This window comes from Mesoplodon mirus (genome assembly GCF_964341445.2).
Source record: "Mesoplodon mirus genome assembly, chromosome: 11".
NCBI lineage: Eukaryota > Metazoa > Chordata > Mammalia > Artiodactyla > Ziphiidae > Mesoplodon > Mesoplodon mirus.
The window spans coordinates 20525736-20549713 of record NC_138987.1 but is presented as its reverse complement, the minus strand read 5'-3'; the positions used below and the strand labels follow the sequence as shown (position 1 = coordinate 20549713).

Here is a 23978-nt window from a genome sequence, read left to right as displayed (position 1 = left end):
GGAGATCAGCTCTGTGCTTTGTGACCACCTAGAGGGATGGGATAGGGAGGGTGGGAGGGAGACGCAAGAGGGAGGGGATATGGGGATATATGTATATGTATAGCTGATTCACTTCGTTATAAAGCAGAAACTCACACACCATTGTAAGGCAATTATACCCCAATAAAGATGTTAAACAAACAAACAAACAAGCAAACAAAAAACTGAATCACTTTGCTGTACACCTGAAACTAACACAACATTGTAAATCAACTATGCTTCAGTTACAAAAAAAAAAAAAGGCAGAGATAACCCACAAAAGTATGCTAGCCAGAACACTTAGTCTTTTTTTTTTTTTTTTGGCATGGGGTTGTGGGTGGGGGGAGGCAGCATTTCAAAGTTTATCTGAATTTTACCAAGCAAAAAGAACATTATTTGTTAATTAGGGAAATATGCAAAGAAAAGTATTCTGATAATGTTGATAATGTGGTTTCCCAAAACTTGCTACATTTGAACCTTTTAAGCCCATTGTTATAAATAAAAGTAGTCCCTATACCTGGACTCACAGAGAGAGAGAGATTTTCTTTATTCTAGGAAATCATCACTCTGAAGAGTAAGAGAGAATCCTACCTAAAATTTACTGAAGAACCCCAAATTTACACTAAAGTGCTCACTTTAAAACCATTGTTGAGCTAATAGTGCATTTTAAAACAATGGGATTAGTTTAAAACCTGCTTTCATGTGGCTTTTAAATAAGGTTATGTTATTAACAATATTTTTTAACTCAAAAGTGTTTTGAAATTTATTTGGAAAGCCCAAAATGCTTTTCTCTGTCCTGGAGCAGTTTCTGCCTTCCTTTCTGCAGGGAAATTGGTTTGGAAAGTTTGTTTTTGCTTTGTTTTGTTTTTGGTTTTGACCAATCATCTAATTTCACAGAAAGCGCCATGATGAATGTTGAAAGGTAAACCACAAAACGTGATTTTAGTTCTTAGTTCTACAAAACAGAGGTCTGCTGAAACACATCTTTACGAAATCTTAAAATTAATGTCCACAATTTGGAGTACACAGATTTAGTAGCATTTGGAAATTTTGTGTGTGTGGATTCACGCTTCTGAATACTACTTCAACTCCTGATTTCATATGATAAATAGCATGCACAGTGGCACAGAAAAACTGCCATTTAGATATATAAATAAAAGCTTTGGGGGCATACAAAGTTTTGCACGTGAAAAAATTCAAATAAGCCAGCAACCTGAATCTAAACATTGACCTGAATCATTAGGCTATGCACAGTGTTCTCACTTACCATTCTTTATAAATTAAAACGAACTGTTTAAAAGCCATCACACTACATAATATTACTATCTATCCCTACCAAATCATATCTAATAGGGAGAGCCCATAACAAAAGGGAGGCTATTCACAAACAGCAAATCTTTAATTAGAATTCATTTACATTCCTGTTATCTCCATTTGCAAATTTATTCAGGGGAGTGTCTGATAAGTTAAGAGTTGTTAACACTTGCAGTGACCCAGAAATGCCCCTAGGAGGCATCAGAATTTTCAGTGTACAGACAGATTTTACACTGAACCAATGAGAATCTAAAAGTATTCTCTACCAGTACATGCCCTGAACTTATTCATGCCAGGTATGGGAAATGGGGGCCAGTCTTCCTATATTCACCCATCTTGAAAACTGCTAAGTTTCTCCCAGAGGAATAGGACAAATAATCCATTCAAGAACTTAATACCTTGAAATGGCTCACTTTGAGTCCAAACCAGCCTTTGTCCCAAGGAGCTCTTCAAGGACAAATTGGTTTGAAACATACCAATATTATTTAAGTAACACACTGAAGAGATCTGGCCAAAGTAGATCCCTCAAAAATCCTACTCCCCAGGGTCTTTAGAATAGTATAGTTTAAGGGTTAAGATGGTGGCTCTGGAGTCAGACTGCTAGAATTCAAATAGCTCCACCACTTACTGGCTTTGTGACCTTGGGCAAATTACTTAAACTCTTTGGGCTTCAGTTTCCTCATTTATGAAATGGAAGTAATAATTATACCTACCTTATTCTTGTGTAAATCCAATGAATTAATATTTATACAATGCCTAGAACAGTGCCTGGTACATAGTTAAGTGCTAATCAATATTAACTACTACTATTAATTGTTATTATTTATCATCATCATTATCATCATCTTCTTCTTCATCTTTATTGTTCCCATTTCCCTCCCTGACTAATCCATGTTCCTTGGGCCTACAGTAGTTCTCCCAGATCAACTATAGATGACCACTCTATGTAACATCATATTTACCAATATTCCTTGACCAGAAGCACTCTGGACAAAGCTGAACGTCTTTCAATCCTACTCTGCCCAAAATCCTGCTCTGTGACAAACAAAAGTATCCTATTCCCACTTCAAATGAATAATTAGCACCCTGCTTTCTTGGGAAGTTTTTAAAATGGAACTAAACTCAATAACTAAGGTTCTCAATGCTCATTTGAATATACATTGGCTGAATACAAAAAATTAACATATTGATTGAAAACCTATTATATGCCAGTTACTGGGAATTCAAAGAAATTTAAGCCACAGTTTCTTCCCTGCAAGAGTTTAGTGGAGAGAGGTATATAAACACGATTACCATACAGTGTACTTACATGCAGTTTTCCTATGAAATGTGTATTGGCTTCATGCATGTTTTTTGTTTTTGTTTTTTTTTTCCAGGTTTGTCAGCCAGAGCAAGGTTCTTGGCAAAATAGTGAAGTAGGCACAGTTTGTCTTTGGCTCCTTCCCTCTCCCCTTTAGACATTCCCTTTCCTTCCACCAGGAAACTACTTCCCTCCTTTAAGCAACTCAGTACAGTTTTAGGATTGAAAACAGATGGTTATAATCCCTGCTGATATGTTTGTTGCTAATAATTTAAGGATTTACGCCTTCTGAGCTTAAGTACATTTTTGTAGGGAGCTCTTGAACCTAAAGCACCATTCAGAAGCTAAAGGAATGAGTCCCAGTAGGAAGAATTTCAGGCAACAGGCTGACAGGGAAGCCTCTCGTGGCTGATTTTCATTCTTTGCTCATAATTGTTTCTGCTCTATACCTCTTTATTTTTTTGCCCATGCTTTCTTACAAGTCCCGTTTTCTCTAGTGTTAAAGTATAGACCAAGGAATAGACTGTAGAGCTTTTCAACTTCTTACATTCTTGCTATATATATTATTGGGCAAGGGTTTGGAATACTCGGGCTTCAGCCTATTTTATCCCATTCTGACAGTATGTTTCAAGCCCCCTTTTACCAAACTCAATTATTATGCTTCATATTCACCATAGAACTCCCACTTCTTCTGTTAAATTAAAGCATGCAAACCTTTAATAGGGGTAGAGGAATATTTTATTTGTTAATGAAAAGACATGTTTTCCTCACAATGCTTTCTATTCAAAGGTTTATGCTGTAGCATTGTTGTGCCTGTTTTTGCCCTGCTTAAGAGGAGCAGGTTCTAACAGGCTAGCCTTTATTAGAATTTATCTCTTTTCATGCATAAGAAGTTCATTCTTTTAGAAGTTAATCCTTTTCTCTAAAAGGGACATACTATCTCTTTAGAAATTAAATCAGATTTTTGCCTTTACATTTTGTCTTAAGGTGCTACAAAGCATTGTTCCACTTTCTAAATCATTAGTTTGTCACAGCTAAATGGAGGTCCGTGAATTGCCCCAGCTGCCTTTAAGTGGGCATTTTTCTTAGGTTCATAGAATAGGCACTGTTTGTATCCTTTTTTCACAAACATTTTTTAAAGTTCCAATGATGGTATGAAAGAATATTCATTTCCCACTGGAATTCAAAGAATGAAAATAAAATCATGTATATGTAAACAATAATGGCACAAGAGCTCAAGGAAATTAGACAATTGATGAAATTCAGGAATTTCTGAATATTTAGCTGTAAAATCTTTTTTTCCGCTAACTTTCTTTACAAAGTTTAGTAGGACAGGAACAATAGTTGGTCCTTTCTTTCTTGGAAAGCAGTTGGGAAGTAAATTTTATCAGACATTCACAAAACAATTCAGTTAATTTGAGTCCTTCAAAGCTTTAACCAGATTGATTATTCGCTTTGATAATTCCATTATGGTGAATGTCTGTGGTGAGCATCACCAGATGATGAAATATACCTTTATTTGGAAGGCAGGTGCTAGCATGACAGGCTACAATTACTTTAGTCACAAGCCATCGGGAAAATGCAGTTCAGAAGGAGGAAAACAGTAGAAGAAAAATCAGAAAGAATACAATTTAGTTTAGGTATAGTCATTATTGACAAATGCAAATCCATCTTCAGAGACTATTAACATTTATTTTTCATTTGTGCCACATCGGGTAGTGCCTGCAACAAAGAAGAGATATTCTCCTAGCTCTCCCTTGTTTGAATTTCACATCATTTGGAAACATGCTGCATTGGAGAGATGCCAACAGGACCCAGCCATATGACATTTAGGTCTTATCTGCTAGCTCAGAAAGGATTATGGATAGTTGCCTACAACCAGGCAGTATTCACAATACAGAGCAGCAGGGCTTAGAATCATAGAACCTTAAGACTAGAAGGACCTTACAAGTTGTCAAAGCCAATCTTCCATCTAATGTTTAAATATTCTACAACATCTTGATAAGTGATTGTCCAACCCATATGCTTGACATGGCAAACAACCAGATTCTCACAACCTCCTGCCATGGCCAATTTCCTCAACTCTATGTTTGCTGACTACTAGAAGGCCTTCTGCCCCAAAGGGAACAATTAAAAAGCAGCTTTTCGGGCTTCCCTGGTGGCACAGTGGTTAAGAATCTGCCTGCCAATGCAGGGGACACGGGTTCAAGCCCTGGTTCAGGAAGATCCCACATACTGTGGAGCAACTAAGCCTGTGTGCCACAACTACTGAGCCTGCGCTCTAGAACCTGTGAGCCACAACTACTGAAGCCCATGTACCTAGAGCCCGTGCTCTGCAACAAGAGAAGCCACCGCAATGAGAAGTCTTCACACCTCAATGAAGAGTAGCCCCTGCTCGCCACAACTAGAGAAAGCTCACGCACAGCAACGAAGACCCAACAGAGACAAAAATAAATAAATAAATAAAAATAATAAAAAAGAAAGCAGCTTTTCTAAGCAAGATGTGTATCTTCTAATGACGGATTTGAAAGAATTGTTTCCTCATTTTGCACCCACCTAGATTCTTACTTCTATAACCTTACATATGAAGGAGTGGTATTTTCTCTTCCATGTCTATTTGCCTCTAATATATAATATTTGTCAAAGTGAACAGGTATTAATAAGCAAGTTGTTCCAGTAATTCCTTAAATTACTGGTTCAAAGTTTGTATGATTCCCTCCTTGTAAGATAAATATGCTAAAAATGACTTGCAAGTAGGTTAATATTAGTAACAAATAAATACTATTAGACATGAGGCTGAAAACTTGGCCTCTGTACACTGGTGCTGAATCAAATCTTGGAAACAGAGTTTTGGGTGAAGTAGAAAAGAATAGCTTTATTGCTTTGCCAGGCAAAGAGGGACACAGCGGGCTCATGCCTCTCAAAAGTGTGTGTCCCAACCTGGGAGGATTTGGTGAGGAGTTTTATAGCAATGGTTCAAGGGTGGAATTGTTGATAAGGGTCAGGGTGTGTGCAGGGCCTGCACTCCTTTAATCTGGCCTCAGGTAGTCTCTTGATAAGCTTCTCTGGAATGAAGAATGCTCACATCTTCCATTTGTTGGGAATTTTAGTTCTGTAAAGAGCTTAAAGATATTGTTATGTGTGTCCCTTGAGGCAGAAGCAGGACCCTGCCCCAAGGCTGCACTACTGTTTCTTGGCTGCTCCTCCCTTATCTTTGCATCCCCTCCATTCCTTGATTAGCAACTGTTTGGACCTGCCCTTTGGAACTCAGGGGAGGTCATGGAGGCTGAAGTCTATTCCCTGCAAACAAAAAACAGGGAACACATAAAGGCTTTCATGCCCAGGAGTCCCACAGGGTCTTGCTTGGTTTCAGATATAGGTAGGAAAACTTTTGACATCAACAGAGAAACATACTCTCAGCATAACAAAGGAGTTTATGAAATTCATAGAATATCCAAAATGCCAAGGTATTATCTAAGAGGTATACCTCTTAGATAATTAGGAGTTGTAGTTTTTTTGTTGAAATAGATTTCTCATTTTCCAATTATAAAGCCAGGCATCACTCTTCTTCAACTAAGCCTTAAATACATAATCCCATTTTCCTGCTCTTTATCTAGCTTATGTTTCTGTACCAAATAAGAGCTATGTTTAACTTGTTACTAAATTTTCCTTTTTCTGTTTTGGTTTTTTTTTTTTCAATGAAGATCTAGTTTTACTTGCACATTTTTCACAAGCATCAAATAGTGGGTGATCTTTCAAGCTTGAACTGTAACAGTTGTATTGCTGAGGAAGGATTTCTTGTTTCAAATGGTCTAGGTAATGATTTACAGCTATTTTTGGTAATTCTCAAAATGACAGCTCCTTGAATTTTTCTGTGGGCAGAAATATTTGCTGGGCTGGCATCTTTCAGACCCTGGGAGGTTCATCCCAATCCTTGGCATGCAGGAATGAGGGAATGCTCTGAAATCTTTACTCCAGAGGGAACTGACCTGTCCACATTATCTTGTGATACATGTGAATGTTTGATGAGGTTTCCCTAAATGTCTGTGGCCTCCTGAGGCCTGGAATTTGTGGGCCAGGACTAACCTATGAGTTGGGTGAAATTACATATAGGCCCTGGGCATTCCAAGACCAAACCAGATAAACTGACTTACAATGATAGTTTAGTTCCTCTAAAGAAAAGTAGCAATAATTTGCAGCATCTATGTTTATATAGTATTCAATAACTGGTTGTTTTAAAAGTAGGAAGGATACAAAAAAGCAATAAAATAAAAACTAAAAACCTTTTAAAATTCCAAACATTATCAGAAAATACATTTGACTGCCATTGGCTGTTGGAAGGTATAAGCTGGGGTAAAAAATTTTGGAAAAGAAATAATAAAGGAGGGAGAAGAAACAACATAACAGACAAGATAGGAGATAAAAGGAAATCTTTTAAAAGAGAGGAAAATAAAGTATATATAATATACCTTTCAATCACTTCCTTACTCAAAAATCTTCAATGGATCTTCAGTATTACAGGATAAATTCATCATTCTTAAGTTATTTAATGTATTCTGTGGTCTAGATAGAACCTACTTATTCAACACATGTCCTCTGGTTTACTTACTGAGTATTCAGAATATTCCTTTGGGGTTATCTTCTTGTCTTTGTTCCCTAAGGAAAATCCTAGGTACTCTTCAAGACACAACCTCAGTGACCGCACTTAGAGTTTTATACAGATAGCAATTATTGACCTTGGTCTCTACTATATTTACTTTGGACTTCTTAACATTGTTTCAAATGCCCTCCTCGGATAGTATTCCATATAATCTCCTTAACAGCAATGATGAATTAGGGATGGTTTATTCTAGGAACTTTGACTCTAATTCTATCAAATATTTGTATCCTGGGTGTTTTGTATGTAGTGGTTTGTTTTTTATTTTTTCACAGGTTATTATAGAATTTAGACAGTTACAAAACTGCTTTTTCTGCTAATCTTCATTATGCTACTAACTTGTGCCAGCTACATAAGTATGCCTTTGCTTCACTAAATTCTTCAACTTCGGAAGATTTTTCTTATTCATTTTTTTCAAAAGACTCCATTTTGTTTGAAATCAGGATCTAGTACAAGTAAACAAAGAATCATCCATCTTTTACTGAGAGCCTTTAAAGAATCTTACCATTCAAATCTAGAATATGACACAAATGAACTTATCTACGAAACAGAAACAGACTCACAGACAGAGAACAGACTTGTGATTAGCAAGGGGGAGGGGGGTTGAAGAGGGAAGAAGTTGGAGTTTGGGGTTAACAGATACAAACTATTAGATATAGAATAGATAAACAAGGTCTTACTGTATAGCACAGTGAACTATATTCAATATCCTGTGATAAACCATAATGGAAAATATAAAAAAGAATATATATATATATATGCACATAACTGAATCACTTTGCTGTACAGTAGAAATTAACACAGCATTGTAAACCAACTATATTTCAATTAAAAAAGAATCTTACCATGCAGAAGTTATTTGATAGAATTTCTATCTTTTTCATTATGATAAGGAATGTTGAATTTAAAATGTTTAATAAAAAGCAGTTGGACTGGTGCATTTCTACCAGAATATATGAAAAATTAGATATCCAGGAGCTAGGATGAAAAGACCTCATTCTTACAGAGCAGTAGAAATTGAATTCCTGCAGATCTCCAAATTTAAGTGCAAATTTGTCTTTAGCTCTTGCCTGGACATGTGAATAGTGATGTATGGTAAACTCTTACAACTCCATGGGACTTTATGTATAAACAGCTCCTAGCAGACATACTCACAAAGAGAAGCCCAGGAAAATAGGTAACTATAACTCACCTTACACTTGGGCATTCCAAGAGCAAAACCAATAAGTTGAATCTATAATATTAGCTGAGTTTCTATAAAGAAAATCAACAAAAGTTTTTGCAACAGCATTGTACTCTGAGTCAATTCTACCATTTAAAAAATCTATATCCTGGCTAATCCCTAAGAATGAAAAGGACAGCTATAATTCATTTTCATTAAGCACAAAAACCTTACTTTACAATACATAGAAATTAAATTTAGCAAGATGGCCACCAAAATTATTATTTATGAAATTTCCCAGATTATAACTCTTAGGCCTCATGTGATTCATTCACAAGTAGGCTGTTGTCCTCCAAGCCCTGAATAAATCCTGCACTTGAACTTTATGTGTGCATAAAAGTCTACAGTAGTCATGTAACACACTTGGATAATGCATATGCTATTTTCAGAGTTCCTCTACCTGTAGAACCAAAGACATATATACCAAGGGAATGAAAAGAGAAAGGGGATCCTGGATAAGATAATACAACTTACTCAAGTGTTAAATTAGGTCCCGCAATAGTACATCAATGTACTGGTTTTGGTTATTTCCACATTTGTTGAACTCTAAGATGCGTTTTGTTTCTGGCCACTCTAAGTACATGTTGTTTTTAGTAGTTCCTTTATCATCACAGTCAGAATATTTTGGATGTATTAAAATAAACTTTGTTCACAGATTTCCCCTAGCCTCCTAGCACTGCAGCTTGGTTAATCTTGTTTCCTCTTCCTGGAAAGTCTCTTCCCTTTTGCCTGTCAGAAATACTGCCCAACTTCAAGAACCGTCTCAAAACCCAGTCCCTCTCATGAAGTCCTCAACAACTGCTAATCTATGGTGATTTCTGCATCCTTTGAATTCCAACATCATTTTGTTTCTTAGGTATTTATTTACTGTCTTGTTTATCTGTAATTTTTTTCTATGTAAATTTTTTTTTCCAGCTACATTATACTTTGCTTAAAGACAGAAATCATGTTTTGTAATGCTTTGTGTACAAAACATTGCCTAACATAGCAACTCTCTCTTGTAGATATTCATTAAATAATTGTTGACTGGTTGATATAATTTATTACCTTTATGCTGATTTACCTCTTACACTGTTTCTCAAGAAAACAACAACAATACCTCATAGATCTAAATTTGAGAATCCCATTCTGAGCTGCTTTACAAAACGTTCGTTTGTACAGTCATGACATCATGTGTCAATAAATGCATTTTGCTACTGGAATTCAGGGCAATACTTAGTTATTAGGAACTATCCCAGATGATCCCAAGTATTAATTTTTAGAAATTATTTAGGACTTTATGAGAGGGACTGGGTTTTGAGATGGTTCTTGAAGTTGGGCAGTATTTCTGACAGGCAGAAGGGAAGAGACTTTCCAGGAAGAGGAAACAAAATTAACCAAGCTGCGGTGCTAGGAGGCTAGGGGAAATCTGTGAATGTGTGGGGACTTCCCTGGTGGCGCAGTGGTAAAGAATCCGCCTGCCAATGCAGGGGACACGGGTTCTATCCCTGGTCTGGGAGGATCCCACATGCCGCAGAGCAACTAAGCCCGTGCACCACAGGTACTGAGCCTGCGCTCTAGAGCCCGCGAGCCACAACTACTGAGCCCGTGAGCCACAACTACTGAAGCCTGTGCATCTAGAGCCTGTGCTCCACAACAAGAGAAGCCACTGCAATGAGAAGCCTGAGTACTGCAATGAAGAGTAGCCTCCACTCACCGCAACTAGAGAAAGCCCGTGTGCAGCAATGAAGACCCAACGCTGCCAAAAAAATAAATAAATAAATTTTTAAAAAAGAAATTATTGGTGAGATAATGCAAAAAATATAAAAATTCTCATAAAACTCTCAGATCCCAGATAATTCCACTAAAGTATTCCTCCCTGTGAGAAATACTATTTTAAAAACCCTCAACTACTCTGAATTGTGGGATTAAAAGAAAATGCCCAGTCATTATGACAAAATGTGTTCAAAGCCTTAAAAATATACAAATGTTGACTGTTCAATTTTACCTCTAGAAAACACATTCCTAATAAAGATGTACACAAATTGTTAGCTACAAGGATATTCATTATAGAATTAAAATATAGTATGTAAAAATATTTTAAAGCCTAAATGGCAAAAAATAGGTGATTGGTCAAATAAATTTTACATCATACAAGGGAGCCATTAAAATGTGTGTTGTACAAGAATATTTAATGACATGAAATGATGATCTCAATCCAAAAAAGAAGTTTTAAATATAATTGTGTTTTTTAAAATTTTATTAAATATAATTTTATTTTTAAAGTACCTCAAATATATGCTTCAAGTGTTGATAATGATGTCACTTTGTGATGGGATTACAGATTTCTAAGTTTTCTATATTGAAGATGTATTAATTCTGTGTAAAGAATAAAATAATTTAAAGGTATTAAAAATTTAAGTAGGGCTTCCCTGGTGGTGCAGTGGTTAAGAATCCGCCTGCCAATGCAGGGGACACGGGTTTGAGCCCTGGACTGGGAAGATCCCACGTGCCATGGAGCAACTAAGCCCGTGCACCACAACTACTGAGCCTGCGCTCTAGAGCCTGCAAGCCACAACTACTGAGCTGGTGTGCCACAACTACTGAAGCCCGTGTGCCTAGAGCCCGTGCTCTGAAACAAGAGAAGCCACCACAATGAGAAGCCCGCACACTGCAACGAAGACCCAACACAGCCAAAAATAAATAAGTAATTAAAAAAACAGAAACAAAATATAAAAAACAACAAAAAACAAAACCAAAAAAATTTAAGTAAATGCCTAGCCAGTATCTCAGAATTGCTCATTAGGGTCACATATCCTACAGCCAAGGATATGAATTAACAACAAGACAAACTAAAGAAAGGATCTTTCATCTTGATGACTAACTTCTTAGCAAAAATGAATGAATGTCATAAGGCTAAAGCCAACCAATGAGATGAGGTTGTGGGAAGAGTGTTCTTTCCTAGCATTGTTTGTGCTCATAGCGCTTACTTATTTTTGTTTGCAGGTCCATGGAAAGTGTATGTGTAAGCACAACACAGCAGGCACCCACTGCCAACATTGTGCACCTTTATACAATGACCGCCCCTGGGAGGCAGCTGATGGCAAAACAGGGTCTCCAAAAGAGTGCAGAAGTAAGTACCAAACACACAGACTCAAAGCCTTCTTTGTAAAGTAAACATCCATGGACTCCTTGTTGTCTCTAGAAACACAATATAAAGTAGTGGCCCATATCAAACATAAGCCATATCACTGCCCACTGTAACTTCAGCCATTTGGAAACAATTACTGCTTGCAAAATCACCGATATACTATTTTGCCAAGAATGTGTTGCCCATTTGCTGGGACACTACGTGGGACCTAAGCACCCTCCCTGAGACTTTGACATAATAAAACATGGCTAGATGCAAGAGCAACTGAGGATTAGAATGTGCAGTTACCATCATAGCTGAGATATTGAATTATAATCATGAAAATAGCTATCTTGAATTCAGTTCTCAAAACAACCCTATAAAGTAGGTGGTGTTAATCCCATTTTAGAGATCAGGAAACTGAGGCTCAATAAGATTAAGTAACTTGCCAAAGTTAGTAAATGATAGAGTCAGGACTTGATCCCTGCTCTTCAGACTCCAAATTAAATGCTTTTTTTCTGTAATACCATAATGCCTTTCTTTTCACTTATGATACTTGTAGTGACAAATTAGATTTAAAACTAAGCCAATTCGTCAAGAATGAGACTAACATTGCCATGGCTAACTTTGGGTTTGAGGTTGGAGATTAGATAGAAGGGTAAAAAATATGGGAACATGAATCATTTTTTTCTTTGCAATTCAAAATGAAATATACATGAAATAGAAATACACATGCACAGAGAAATACACATGCCCGTAACAACTTTTACACTCACAGACTTCAGTTTTACTAGGACTTAAAGGCAAGTACAGTGGGTAAAATTGTGAGAAGTCTCTTCCCTTACATAATTTGGAATCATAACTGATTTATTTTAGTTTCTAGGAAATGTAAAGGATTTCCTCTAAGCATAAGTCTTAAATTATCTTACAATATGCTTTTTAAAGACTATGAGTCTGGTCAAAATATCATAACACATCAAGGAAACAATGAAAAACAATAGCACAAACATTTTCAAATGCAGTTGACCTCCAGAAAAACGTCTGGATCCTTATTCAAATCACTCATCAAGAGAATCTAAAGAATTTCTCCTAAATTCCTAGAGTGCCATTCTGGCCCTTTCCACCAAAACCAGCTGCATATCTAAATACATATAGAACACAGAGACTTGTCACTTGGCACTATTCACTGATAATCTTAGAAATGCCTTTGAGAAACTGTTATATAAGAAACTCTGCAAACCTCTTCTATAAGAAAATTAAGGCTTCTATAGGAGACTACCTCATACTCACCAGTACAGCAATAGCTGAGGAATAGTACTTCATGAAAGGTAAATCAATCTATCTGCCAAGTTACTAACCCCTGTCCACCAGAAGGTTCCTTCTAGGCTCGGAGGAAGGAGGGAGGGAAGGAGGGGAGAAAGAGAAGGAAGGAAGGAAGAAAGGAAAGCAACTACTGAAGGCCAGAGGAAACAGGGTGAAAGAGTTCTTAATGTATAAATGTTTTTATACTGTTTTGAATCTTGTACTGTGAAAATGTATACTATTCAAAAAACTAAATTTTTTTTAATGGAAGCAGAGTTGATTTACAATGTTGTGTTAATTTCTGCTGTACAGCGAAGTGATTCAGTTATACATACATATAGATGTATGTACATATATATACATTCTTTTAAAAATATTCTTTTCCATTACGGTTTATCACAGGATATTGAATATAGTTCCCTGTGCTGCACAGTAAGACCTCATTGTTTATCCATTCTATATATAATTGTTTGCATCTGCTAACCCCAAACTGCCACTCCATCCCTCCCCCATCTCCCCTCCCCCTTGGCAACCACAAGTCTGTTCTCTATGTCTCTGAGTGTGAAAAAACTAAATTTTTAAAAATTAGGAATCAGCTTACCCTACTTTTAACTGCCTGAATATTAGAGAACCTGTCATTTTATTTTTAATTCTTTGTTTTCCTCCCATGCTTCTTTTTCCCAGCCTGCAAGTGCAATGGACATGCTGATGCCTGTCACTTTGACATTAATGTGTGGGAGGCATCAGGGAATCGTAGTGGTGGCGTCTGCAATGACTGTCAGCACAACACAGAAGGTCAGCATTGCCAACGATGTAAGCCAGGCTTCTACCGGGACCTCCGAAGACCTTTCTCTGCCCCAGATGCTTGCAAATGTAAGTGAATTAATGGTTACTGGAAAAAAAAAAAAGGTTGATTTGTACAAAAGAGATGACTCTCCATCCTTCATTTGCTCACGCATGGGAGAGAGGTCATGAAATTCTCAGACAATCCACTCACACACATCAGTTAACTTCATTAATAAGGAGTAAGAATTTTCAATCTGTTAGGTGGAAACAGTACAATATTCATAAAAACAATGTCCTTTCTCACTCTCCATGAAGTAAAATTGTTTCCTATAGCACCACATTTTGGAAAACAAGATGACTAATAAAAGAGAAAAAAGAATGATGAAGAGGGAGATATATTTAAGATCATCTTAAGACCAAACATATGAGTAGGACGCAGACAATAATGGACTCAAATAGATGAAAGAAAGAGTGGTTATCTGCACTTGGGTCATTCTCGTGTTCATCTCTGCAGTGAATTTGAACACCTGAAAGATGACAGGTTTTGGTTTCATTGTGGACGCAGTTTGGTTGACTCTGCTCTAATGTAGCAATGTATCATAAATGAATTTAGAACATAACAATAATTCCCTACTCTTCCCCCAAATACTAAACTGTTACAGAATGGTTCTGCTTTTTTGTTGGTATAACTCCAAGAAGAGGTTTATTTGAAAAAAGAGTAGAATCTTCAAAGATCTGCTCAATTAATGAGACATTACCTGAAACATGACTGTGAAAGATATATGCAGAGCTTAAGTAGAAGTCCAGTGTGGATGAATAGTCATTTAACTACATGAGCATTTCCATCTCTGTCAACTCAGAAATTATTAGATAACAGAAACCACTCAAGACCGTTAATGGAGATGAATGATCATGCCCTTCCTTTCCCCGCCAAGGACTCCACGTTCTAGATCAAAAACAGTGACAGGGGCATCCCCGGTGGCGCAGTGGTTGAGAGTCCGCCTGCCAATGCAGGGGACACGGGTTCGTGCCCGGGTCCAGGAAGATCCCACATGCCGCGGAGCAGCTGGGCCCGTGAGCCATGGCCGCTGAGCCTGCACGTCCGGAGCCTGTGCTCCGCAACGGGAGAGGCCACAGCAGTGAGAGGCCCGCGTACTGCAAAAAAAAAAAAAAAAAAAAAACAGTGACAGGAAAGGAGCAATACAATGGGAAACAATCATTTAAAATCTTGGGTTTGTTTTTAATTTAAAGGAAAAATTCTATTGCTCTTGAAAATACAGTTTTAACCTCAGGCAGGAGATACCTACATGAAATATGAGTTGTCTTACTTGTTACAAGCATTCTTGCTTAGACTTTGGAAGATAGAATGTGGAACAGCTCCCTTTCAACCTTGAGCCCCAAATTTGGATTTACGTCATACTATTTCTCCAAGAATTCTGTTTTACTCCTGCTCCTTGTTGTACTCAGACTTTCATTTTAATAGGTTTCAAACAGATCTAGAGTAGAAGCTTTCCCTGCGCCTCACGGCCGTGTCATCCCATGCCAGCTGTTGAAGCTCCTTGCACTTCGATTTCCTTCTCCCAGCAGGGTTGTAATGAGAATTACATAAGCTGAAGTATGTGGAGTGTTTAGCGCATTGCTTGTCATATAGTCAGCCCCCAAGAAATGAAAACTAGTTTTGTAATAACTGTCGTCCTGTAAGATAGACAGTGGGAAGTAATACTATAGAGTTTCTACTCTTTATTGACTAAAAATACCTTATGTCAAAGATAATTACTTCTTTAAAATCCACAGTACCTTAGGGACTAAAATGTAGTTTCCTTAACTCCATGTGCTGACTGAAGGGTCTGCTTATGAAACTGTTTCAATCTAGAATATATTCAGCCCTAACACCATTTGTACAGGATATATTTAAATAGATATGTGTATGTGTATATTCCACATCCTCAGACCACTAGTAGAAATGTCTAAAAATAAGAATGTATGGACTAACAAGCAGACAAAACAGGAAAGGAAATTAATTTGTCATTGAGTAAATTAGATACTTGTAACTGTCTTGTATAGCAACAGGCAACATTTTCAAAAAGATACTGTTATATAGCACTGACTTGAAACAGTATGTTATACAATGTACCTAACGTATTCATTCATTCATTCGTTCATTCAATGGATATACATTGAGTGCCTACTATGTGCCAAGGGCTTAGGATGTGTTCAGGAACAAAACAAAGACCCCTGCATTCAAGGAGATTATATTCTAGCAGAGAAGACACACAATAAATATAAGTAATAAGTGAAATATATAGTATGTTAGAAGGTGATAAGTGCTTTTATCACCAAAACAAGTTAAGAAGGATCCAAGGTGCCAGAGATTTGGAATGAGGAGTGACAAGATGCAGTATTTTTTTTTATTTTCCCCCAGTTTTATTGAGAAATAATTGGCATATAGCATTGTATAAGTTTAAGGTGTACAACATAATCATTTAGTATATGTATAATGGTGAAATGATCACCACAGTAAGTTTAATTAACATCCATCACCTCACATAGTTACAGTTTTTTTTCCTTGTGATGAGAACTTTTATGATGTACTCTCTTAGCAATTTTCACATATACAGTATGGTATTAACTATAGTTATCATGTTGTACATTACAACCCCAAAACTTATTTATCTTGTAACTGGAAGTTTGTGGAGTTTTCTATTTTTTTTTAACTTCAGTTGAAGTTAACAAGCAAACCAGTGATTCTCAAAGTGTGGTTGCGGGGCCATCAGCAACAGCATCACGTGGGAAATGTGTTAGAAATGCAAATTCTCAGACTCCAGCCCAGACGAACTGAATCAAAAATTGTTTGGGTGGAGCCCAGAAATCTGAGTTTTCCAAGTCCTCCAGGTATTTCTGATGCAAGCTAAAGTTTGAGAAACACTGGTCTAGTTGAAGCCCCCCCCAATTTTACTTACATTGGTTAAAACAAACCCAGTTTCTAATATCTAACTAACATTCAAGTATCTCCTATGTTCTGGTATAGCAAATGGCTGGTCACTTTCATTAGAGTAACAAGTAGAAGATCTACAAGAATAGTGAAAGAAAACTTTGAAACATTGATTAGGGCTAGATTTTAGAGTCTTGTATGCTATCCTAAAAATTTTAGTATTTATTCCCTAGGGTACTGGGAGCAATTGTAGTGATTTAATTAGGAAAGTTTCATATATTTCCAAGATATTTTACTGATATAATGTCCAGATTAATTTGAAAGCATTGCATATTATGCACTGCGTTTTACTTTACTAATCAAATTTTAAATTCTGCAGCTTTACAAAATTGTAAGATGAGTAAATGTACAAAAGATTAAAACAGTGACTTTTTAAAAAAATGTCTGTGTCTTACCAATAAAAAGAGAAATAGAAGGGTTTATTGGCAGACTTGGAGTCAAGATAAATACCTTGTGTTTTGTTTTGTTTTGTTTTGTTACTGTTCTATGTTCAAGCTACTGCTCATATTCTTACAAAACATAAAAAGTTGTCAGCTCTAACTATTTAAATCCTAGAGGACTCATGGCTTCAGAGTTTTATAAAAAGAGCATGAAAGAGGAGATTATTTTAAAAGTTACCCCACTACTTATATAGCTCTTCTAGGGACTTGTGCCGAAAAGGCTTTATAGGTTTTTGGTCCCCAAACTACAGTTCTATAAAAACATAAGCAAAATTTGAGAAGGTAGCTAAAACTAACAAAACACATAACTTTTAATTATTTTTTAGCCTGTGAAAATGTCAATAGAGACAATATTTTCCATATTATAGTGTTTGATTTCCAAGGTCAGTAGACTTGACCAAAATTAGGACATTTTAAAAACTTATTCTTTCATTCTACAAATTCTTTTTTTTTTTTTTTTTTTTTTGCGGTATGCGGGCCTCTCACTGTTGTGGCCTCTCCCATTGCGGAGCACAGGCTCCGGACGCGCAGGCTCAGCAGCCATGGCTCACGGGCCCAGCCGCTCCACGGCATGTGGGATCTTCCCAGACCGGGGCACGAACCCGCGTCCCCTGCATCGGCAGGCGGACTCTCAACCACTGCGCCACCAGGGAAGCCCCTACAAATTCTTATTGAACACTACTGTGTTCTAATTCTTGGGAATTATAACAATGAGCAAGAGAGACACAGTGTTTTTAAAGAGGTTATGAGTGTGTGTGTGTGTGTGTATGTGCATATAAATGTATATATGTATGTGTATATGTGTGTGTGTGTGTGTGTGTGTATAGGCAACTAGTGGTATATACATGTGTGTGTTAGATCACACAAGTATGACCAGTATTGTTTAGAGAGTGTACAGGGCAGCTCATAGGAGGGGCAATGAACAAGAGTTAATTTTTTGACTTAAGGAGACCTGAAGTTTAATAGGAATCAACATAACATAGGTAGGAATATTCCCAGCAGAGAGAACAACCAGTGCTAAAAAGGAGCAGAAGGAAGAAAGACTATAGCATGTTCAAAGAACTAAAAAAATTTCAGAATGATTATAGAGGCAAAAAAAGAGGGGGAGGACAATAAAGGAGTATGAGGATGAGAGAAATAGAGAAGATGGGTGGTTGGCTGGAGGCGCCCTCATCTTGGACGCCTCAGTCAGTGAGATGGCGTGGATTGAACTATCCACAAGTAGACGATAATCAGTCAACAGGTACCTTTAGTATAATTACCTGGACCCTACCAATTGATATTTATAGGCAATATCCAAGTGTCAGAAGACCAAAGGTATCAAAGCTATTTTAATGAAAACTCCATGAAGAGCACATTAATATATTTAAAAGAAAGAAGGAAAGAAAGAGAGAAAGACAGAAAGACAGAAAGAGAGAAAGAGAGAAAGAGAGAAAGAGAAAGAAGGAAGGAAGGGAGGAAGGAAGGAAGAAAACATTATAAGACAATTGTAACATACTTGTCTGGGTTAGTTTCTCAACCCCTTAAATTATCATAGAATTCCGCTGCATCTGGGGTACTGAAGGACTTCAAGCTAGAAACTACTACCAATAATTCATATTGCTAATCACTCCTAGTTAAAAACATTTACACAATACTTGCACCAAGTAGGGGGATTACGAAAATAACTGGTACCAATTTAGTCCTTTTAGCATAATTTGTAGGAGGTGGATGGATTAGTATGGAAGATCTGTATTTCCTTTTTTCCTTTTCTAGACATACCCTTGATCTTGGGTAGGCTGCCTGAGGAAGGTGTATCTCCATTCACTTTATGACTATTCCAGCATATGTTTGGGGCAGAGATGCCTGTGTCCACTTCCCTAGCATGGGTTTTCTTACTGGCACCTTCTCCAAGAACACTATTCTGGTTCTTCCCTTCCCTTTTCCGAGCCAGGGGTAAATTCCACCACTTATTAGCACATTCAATTTTTTTCTCTTTCAAGTATTTCCCATACTATACTGTTTGATTGGCCATGTTTGGCAACATTTTCATTTTTATTTAGTAATATTTTCTTATCATTAACTCCCTCCTTAGCAGATGTGTCTCTATATCACCTTTAGAGTTACCAAGGCTGATAATAAAGTTTATGACAAATAGGTTAATGTACTTAACAGTTATTAAGTACCTACAGTACACCACATTTCACGCTAAGTGCTGATAGAAATATTGCTAGAGCTACAACTTTTCTGCCCATTGGGTCCCACTTTACTTTTATGAGGAAGGTAGTATCAAGAAAACAAATGGATATCTCTAAAAATTTAAACTATCTCAGTGTGTGGCTCCATCAACAGCATGTACAATGTTATTCAAAGTAACAATTTTATTACATTTACTCTACTGTGCTTACCAAGGCAGAAAAGTAACCTGATACTCAGTGTGTGGTCCAAAGACCAGCTGCACTGGCATCATCCAGTTGCTGATTAGAAGTTGCAGAACCTCTCATCCCACCCCAGACCTACTGAAGCAAACATGCACTTTACCAAAATTCTCAGGTGGTTGTATTATATTAAAGTTTGAGAATGCTGCAGAGTATTTTTCATCAAGGGTTAAATGCAGTTAACATTTACTCTACAGTTAATTTTTAAAAGTTACTTAGCCAGACAATATCCCACTATTCCCTTAGCATCCAAATTAACCAGAGTTTGCATCTCTGTTTGTATGCACATAGACTTAGATTTTTTTATTTTTTTAATGAATTACCTAGAGATTTATTGAGGAAAAAAATGGAAATCTCGATAAATGTGTTTCTGTGATATAGCATTTTCCAAAGTTTGATTCATGGAACACTAACTCCGAAAGATGTTAATAGGAACCAGATATGGGGAAATTTTTCTACAGCCTTCAAATTCAGGAAGTGGTGAATTAGTCAAAGGTTTCTTTTCTTTGGGATTTTTCAGAGCTTTTAATATGCTAGTGTTCATGATAAACCTCCTATAGAGCTCTGAAGTCTGTCTCCCAAATTTAATCAGAGAATGCTTTTCTTACAGAGCATCTTTTAGGACCAGCATTCTACAACATGCACGGGAAATATTGCTATTGTCTTGTGGCCATATCTATATGAAGAGTCACTTACAAAGACATATCCTAGAAGATTCCTTCTGTATGTTTGTTCCTCATTTCCAAGTGCTAGAGCCTACAACTGTATATCAAGGAAATAATAAACTTTATATTTCTATCAGTGAAATAATTACAAACCTAATATTAAATAGGCCTGGACAATTACCGTCTATTGGATTATCAGCGACGATGTATCAAAACCCTTCTCACCCTTATTTCCTAGTTTATGTCTTCTCAGGAGTTGGAACTATTGAAAACCTGAAACAGCAGGTCAAAGTTTACTAGAAGTTTATAAATCATAGCTCAATTTAGCCAAAGAAGCACTTATTGGAAAAACATCTCCTCTGTGGCAGGCACTGCAGTAAGCACTAGCTCTGTAAAGATGAAAAGGTCTTCCCTAAAGGATCTTACATCCTAGATGGGGAGAAACTTATAGTAACAGATCATTTCAATACACTGTGGTGATGGTAATGATATAATAGTAATTAGCTGACATTTATTGAGTGCCTACTCTTTTCTGTTCACTGTTCAAAGGGCTGTATATTTAGTAACTCACTTAACTTTCACAAAAGCACAAAAGTATTAATGTCCCCCCATCATATGAGGAAAATGCAATGAAAGTGATACACAAAGTGCCTCAAGGAGAGTGTGGGGATGGTGTGAGGGCAATTAAGGGGAGGCTTCCTTAAAAAGATGCCTTCGATACTTCCTTGGTGGCTGTTTTTATTTTTTCCTTTTAAAGTGCCAAAATACAAAGTTTGTCCTACTTTCTAATTGATGATTGCCTTTGTTGCCTTTAACGAGATAATCTAGAAAAGGGAATGAATTGACGTTTATTCTTCCTCACAGAATCTATATACTATACACTGAATAGAATACTTGTCTGGGCACATTAATTCATTCAACAAATATTGGTGACATTATTCTTGGGACTCTATTCACAGTTAGGTAGCTAGTTCCCTGCCAAATAAGCCAAGGACTTATTGGCCCCATGGATGTTCTAGGCTATTTTTTTCCTCCTGACAAACATCATGCTAAATACTATGGTCCTTATGTGTACACTTTTAGTTAATGGCCGTAAGTTCACCAAAGCTGAATAAACAGGGCCCTGAACCAAATCTACTAGCCAATAGATTTATTCCTGTGAGAAATTAAATCATCTCTGTTCTCACTTCCTCTTTATTTTAACCTTAACTAGAGTCAACTGTGGGACCCAAACAATCAACTACATATTTTCATAGTCAAGAAATTACTTCTGAGGATTTTAGAGATGTTGGGGTTTTTTTGTTTTAAGACTAGTGGAGATCATTGAAACTGAATTTATTTCTACAACTCAGAAAAAAAATTTTTTTCAAGGACAGTGCATTTAACGTCTATAAACACAAGGGACAACGTGAATCTCTCCAGCTGAACCTAGGGCTGAGAGCAGAATGGAGGCACAAACTGGTTGTTAAGATACATGAGAAATATAACTATCACTGTGTACTGAGACACTTGGAGGAATACTGTTTCTTTGTTCTAAAAGAGAAGTCTCTTCTACACAGATGTAGAGAACAAACGTATGGACACCAAGGGGGGAAAGTGTGTGTGTGTGTGTGTGTGTGTGTGTGATGAACTGGGAGATTGGGATTGACATATATACACTAATGTGTATAAAATGGAAAACTAATAAGAACCTGCTGTATAAAAAAATAAATAAAGAGAAGCTTCTTCTAGAGTAGCTCACTTGAAATCTTTAAAGTCACTTATGTGCCTTTAGTAGCCTATAACCTAAGTAGATTTTCCTATGGCAAGCATATTAAAAAGAGAATAATCCTACTGGACAGTGGCACGCTGGCTTTCTAGGGGGGAGAAAGCCCTGATTTGTAGCACTGGTCAATTTCTATGGTTTAAATATTCCCACCATGGGGACTTCCCTGGTGGTCCACGGTTAAGACTCCACACTCCCAATGCAGGGGACCCAGGTTCGATCCCTGGTCAGGGAACTAGGTCCTACATGCATGTCACAACTATGAGTTCACACGCTGCAACTAAAGATCCCATGTGCCACAACTGAAAGATCCTGCATGCTGCAACAAAGACCCCACACGTGGCAATGAAGATCCCACGTGCCGCAATTAAGACCCAGAGCAGCCAAATAAATAAATAATAAATAAATATTATAAATAAATAAATAAATAAATATTCCCGCCATGGCCTATTTCAAGCTACCATATATATATTTTTAATATCAGGAACTCAGACTCTAAACCAAAAGTGGGATGGTTTCTCTCCTTTGAACAAAGTCTGGCTTCCACTTTCACAGCCCCCTTATCTGACCTCAAGCACTGTTGCTATCTAGTCACTGGTTCCCAAAGCTGTACGTGGACCAGAATTGCTTGGGAAAACTTGCTGAAATATGAAATCTCAGAGCCCTGCCCTAGATCTGCTGAATCAGAATCTCCAACAGGGATGGAGACAGAAGTCTGTATTTTATTTTAAAAAGCATCATTGGTGATTCTGACAGCCTTTTGGTCTCCAGGCTAGCATGTGAGAACCACTACACATACTATTCCTGTTTCTAGTGTGAACTCTGTTCACTTTCATCCTTGGATCAAAGATTTTGAGATAAGTTTCATCTATAACTTAATCCACTCCCTGAATTAGCCATATCTCTGGTGGAAAATCCTAAAGGATTACTAAAACTCTGGCTAGACATGTTTTTCCTGACTCAATGATAGATATAAATGCTGGTAAGCATTCATTCAATTATCTTCTCCCACATAAGACTGTCTAACTCAGAACCTCTGCTTTTCTCCAAGAAAATTTCTGGAAGAATTCTAGGATGTCTGTTTTTCATGTAACAGTTTCAAAATAAATACCAAGCAATTCCATTCAGAGGACTCCCTTACTCATAGTATACAGATTTACTTACCATAAGTACCTCATACTTTAAAGTGAATTATTATAATGAGATTGGAATTTATAATAAAATTAGCTTATCACTTCATTGACAATTTACTTTTACTTCCATGTTTACATATTCCAGAACATAGCATTAAACTAGTATAAGTATGTTATGTTGGTATTTAAATAAATATTGAAGCTAGTACTTCATGAAGTCCCATCCTCCCCCGCTTCCCTATTCTTTTAACACCAAAGGATATGTTAAATGTTCAACGGGTGGGAATTGATTGGGTACGGAATATTGACAGCTAGTCCATGACATTTTTCTATAGAAAATTTCCCTTCCTTTAGTGGGACACGTGGATTGAAACAGATGTTTGAAGAAATGCTTTATAGAACAGAATTAGTTCTCTTTTTGGGAAATAACCAGTTAGTTACTTTACAACAAATGAATTGACTTTTATGTCAAGACATATTTTTAACTATTGCATAGTCTCTTTCTACATCTAAAGAAAAATCAGCAAATGGAAAAGAAAATATCATTCATTCTCTGTCAGAGTAAACAACCTCTTGAAGAACTGACATGCCCTTCCTTCTTCCCTGGTGGGACAAAATAAATGTATTCAACTGCCTTTTAGCAGAGAGTGAATAAAAATAAACTTAGTCCCTCTGCCCTAAAACCTAAACCAAATGTTTACCAAGATACTCTCTGGTTACTTGGTTACCATTACCCTAAGTAGCAAGCTATCTCTGTAAAGAAAGAGTTCTATCGTCCATTTAAATCTCTCTTGTGTTCCTTCTTGCTTTTTATTTCTTCTTTCTTCTTTCTGGCTTAGATGAAAAGTGTTCAACTGA

The 23978-nt window shown here is 36.9% G+C and overlaps 1 protein-coding gene across 3 annotated transcripts in view; it reads left to right on the top strand.

Annotated features, from left to right (window-relative positions):
• NTN4 (netrin 4) overlaps positions 1 to 23978 on the top strand; it is a 118298-nt gene that overhangs the window by 55261 nt on the left and 39059 nt on the right. For all 3 annotated transcript variants that reach the window (XM_082635660.1, XM_082635659.1, XM_082635658.1), the window contains exons 4-5: positions 11497 to 11623; positions 13607 to 13795. In XM_082635660.1, coding sequence (XP_082491786.1) covers positions 11497 to 11623; positions 13607 to 13795 — 316 coding nt within the window. The remainder of the gene's footprint in view (positions 1 to 11496; positions 11624 to 13606; positions 13796 to 23978) is intronic.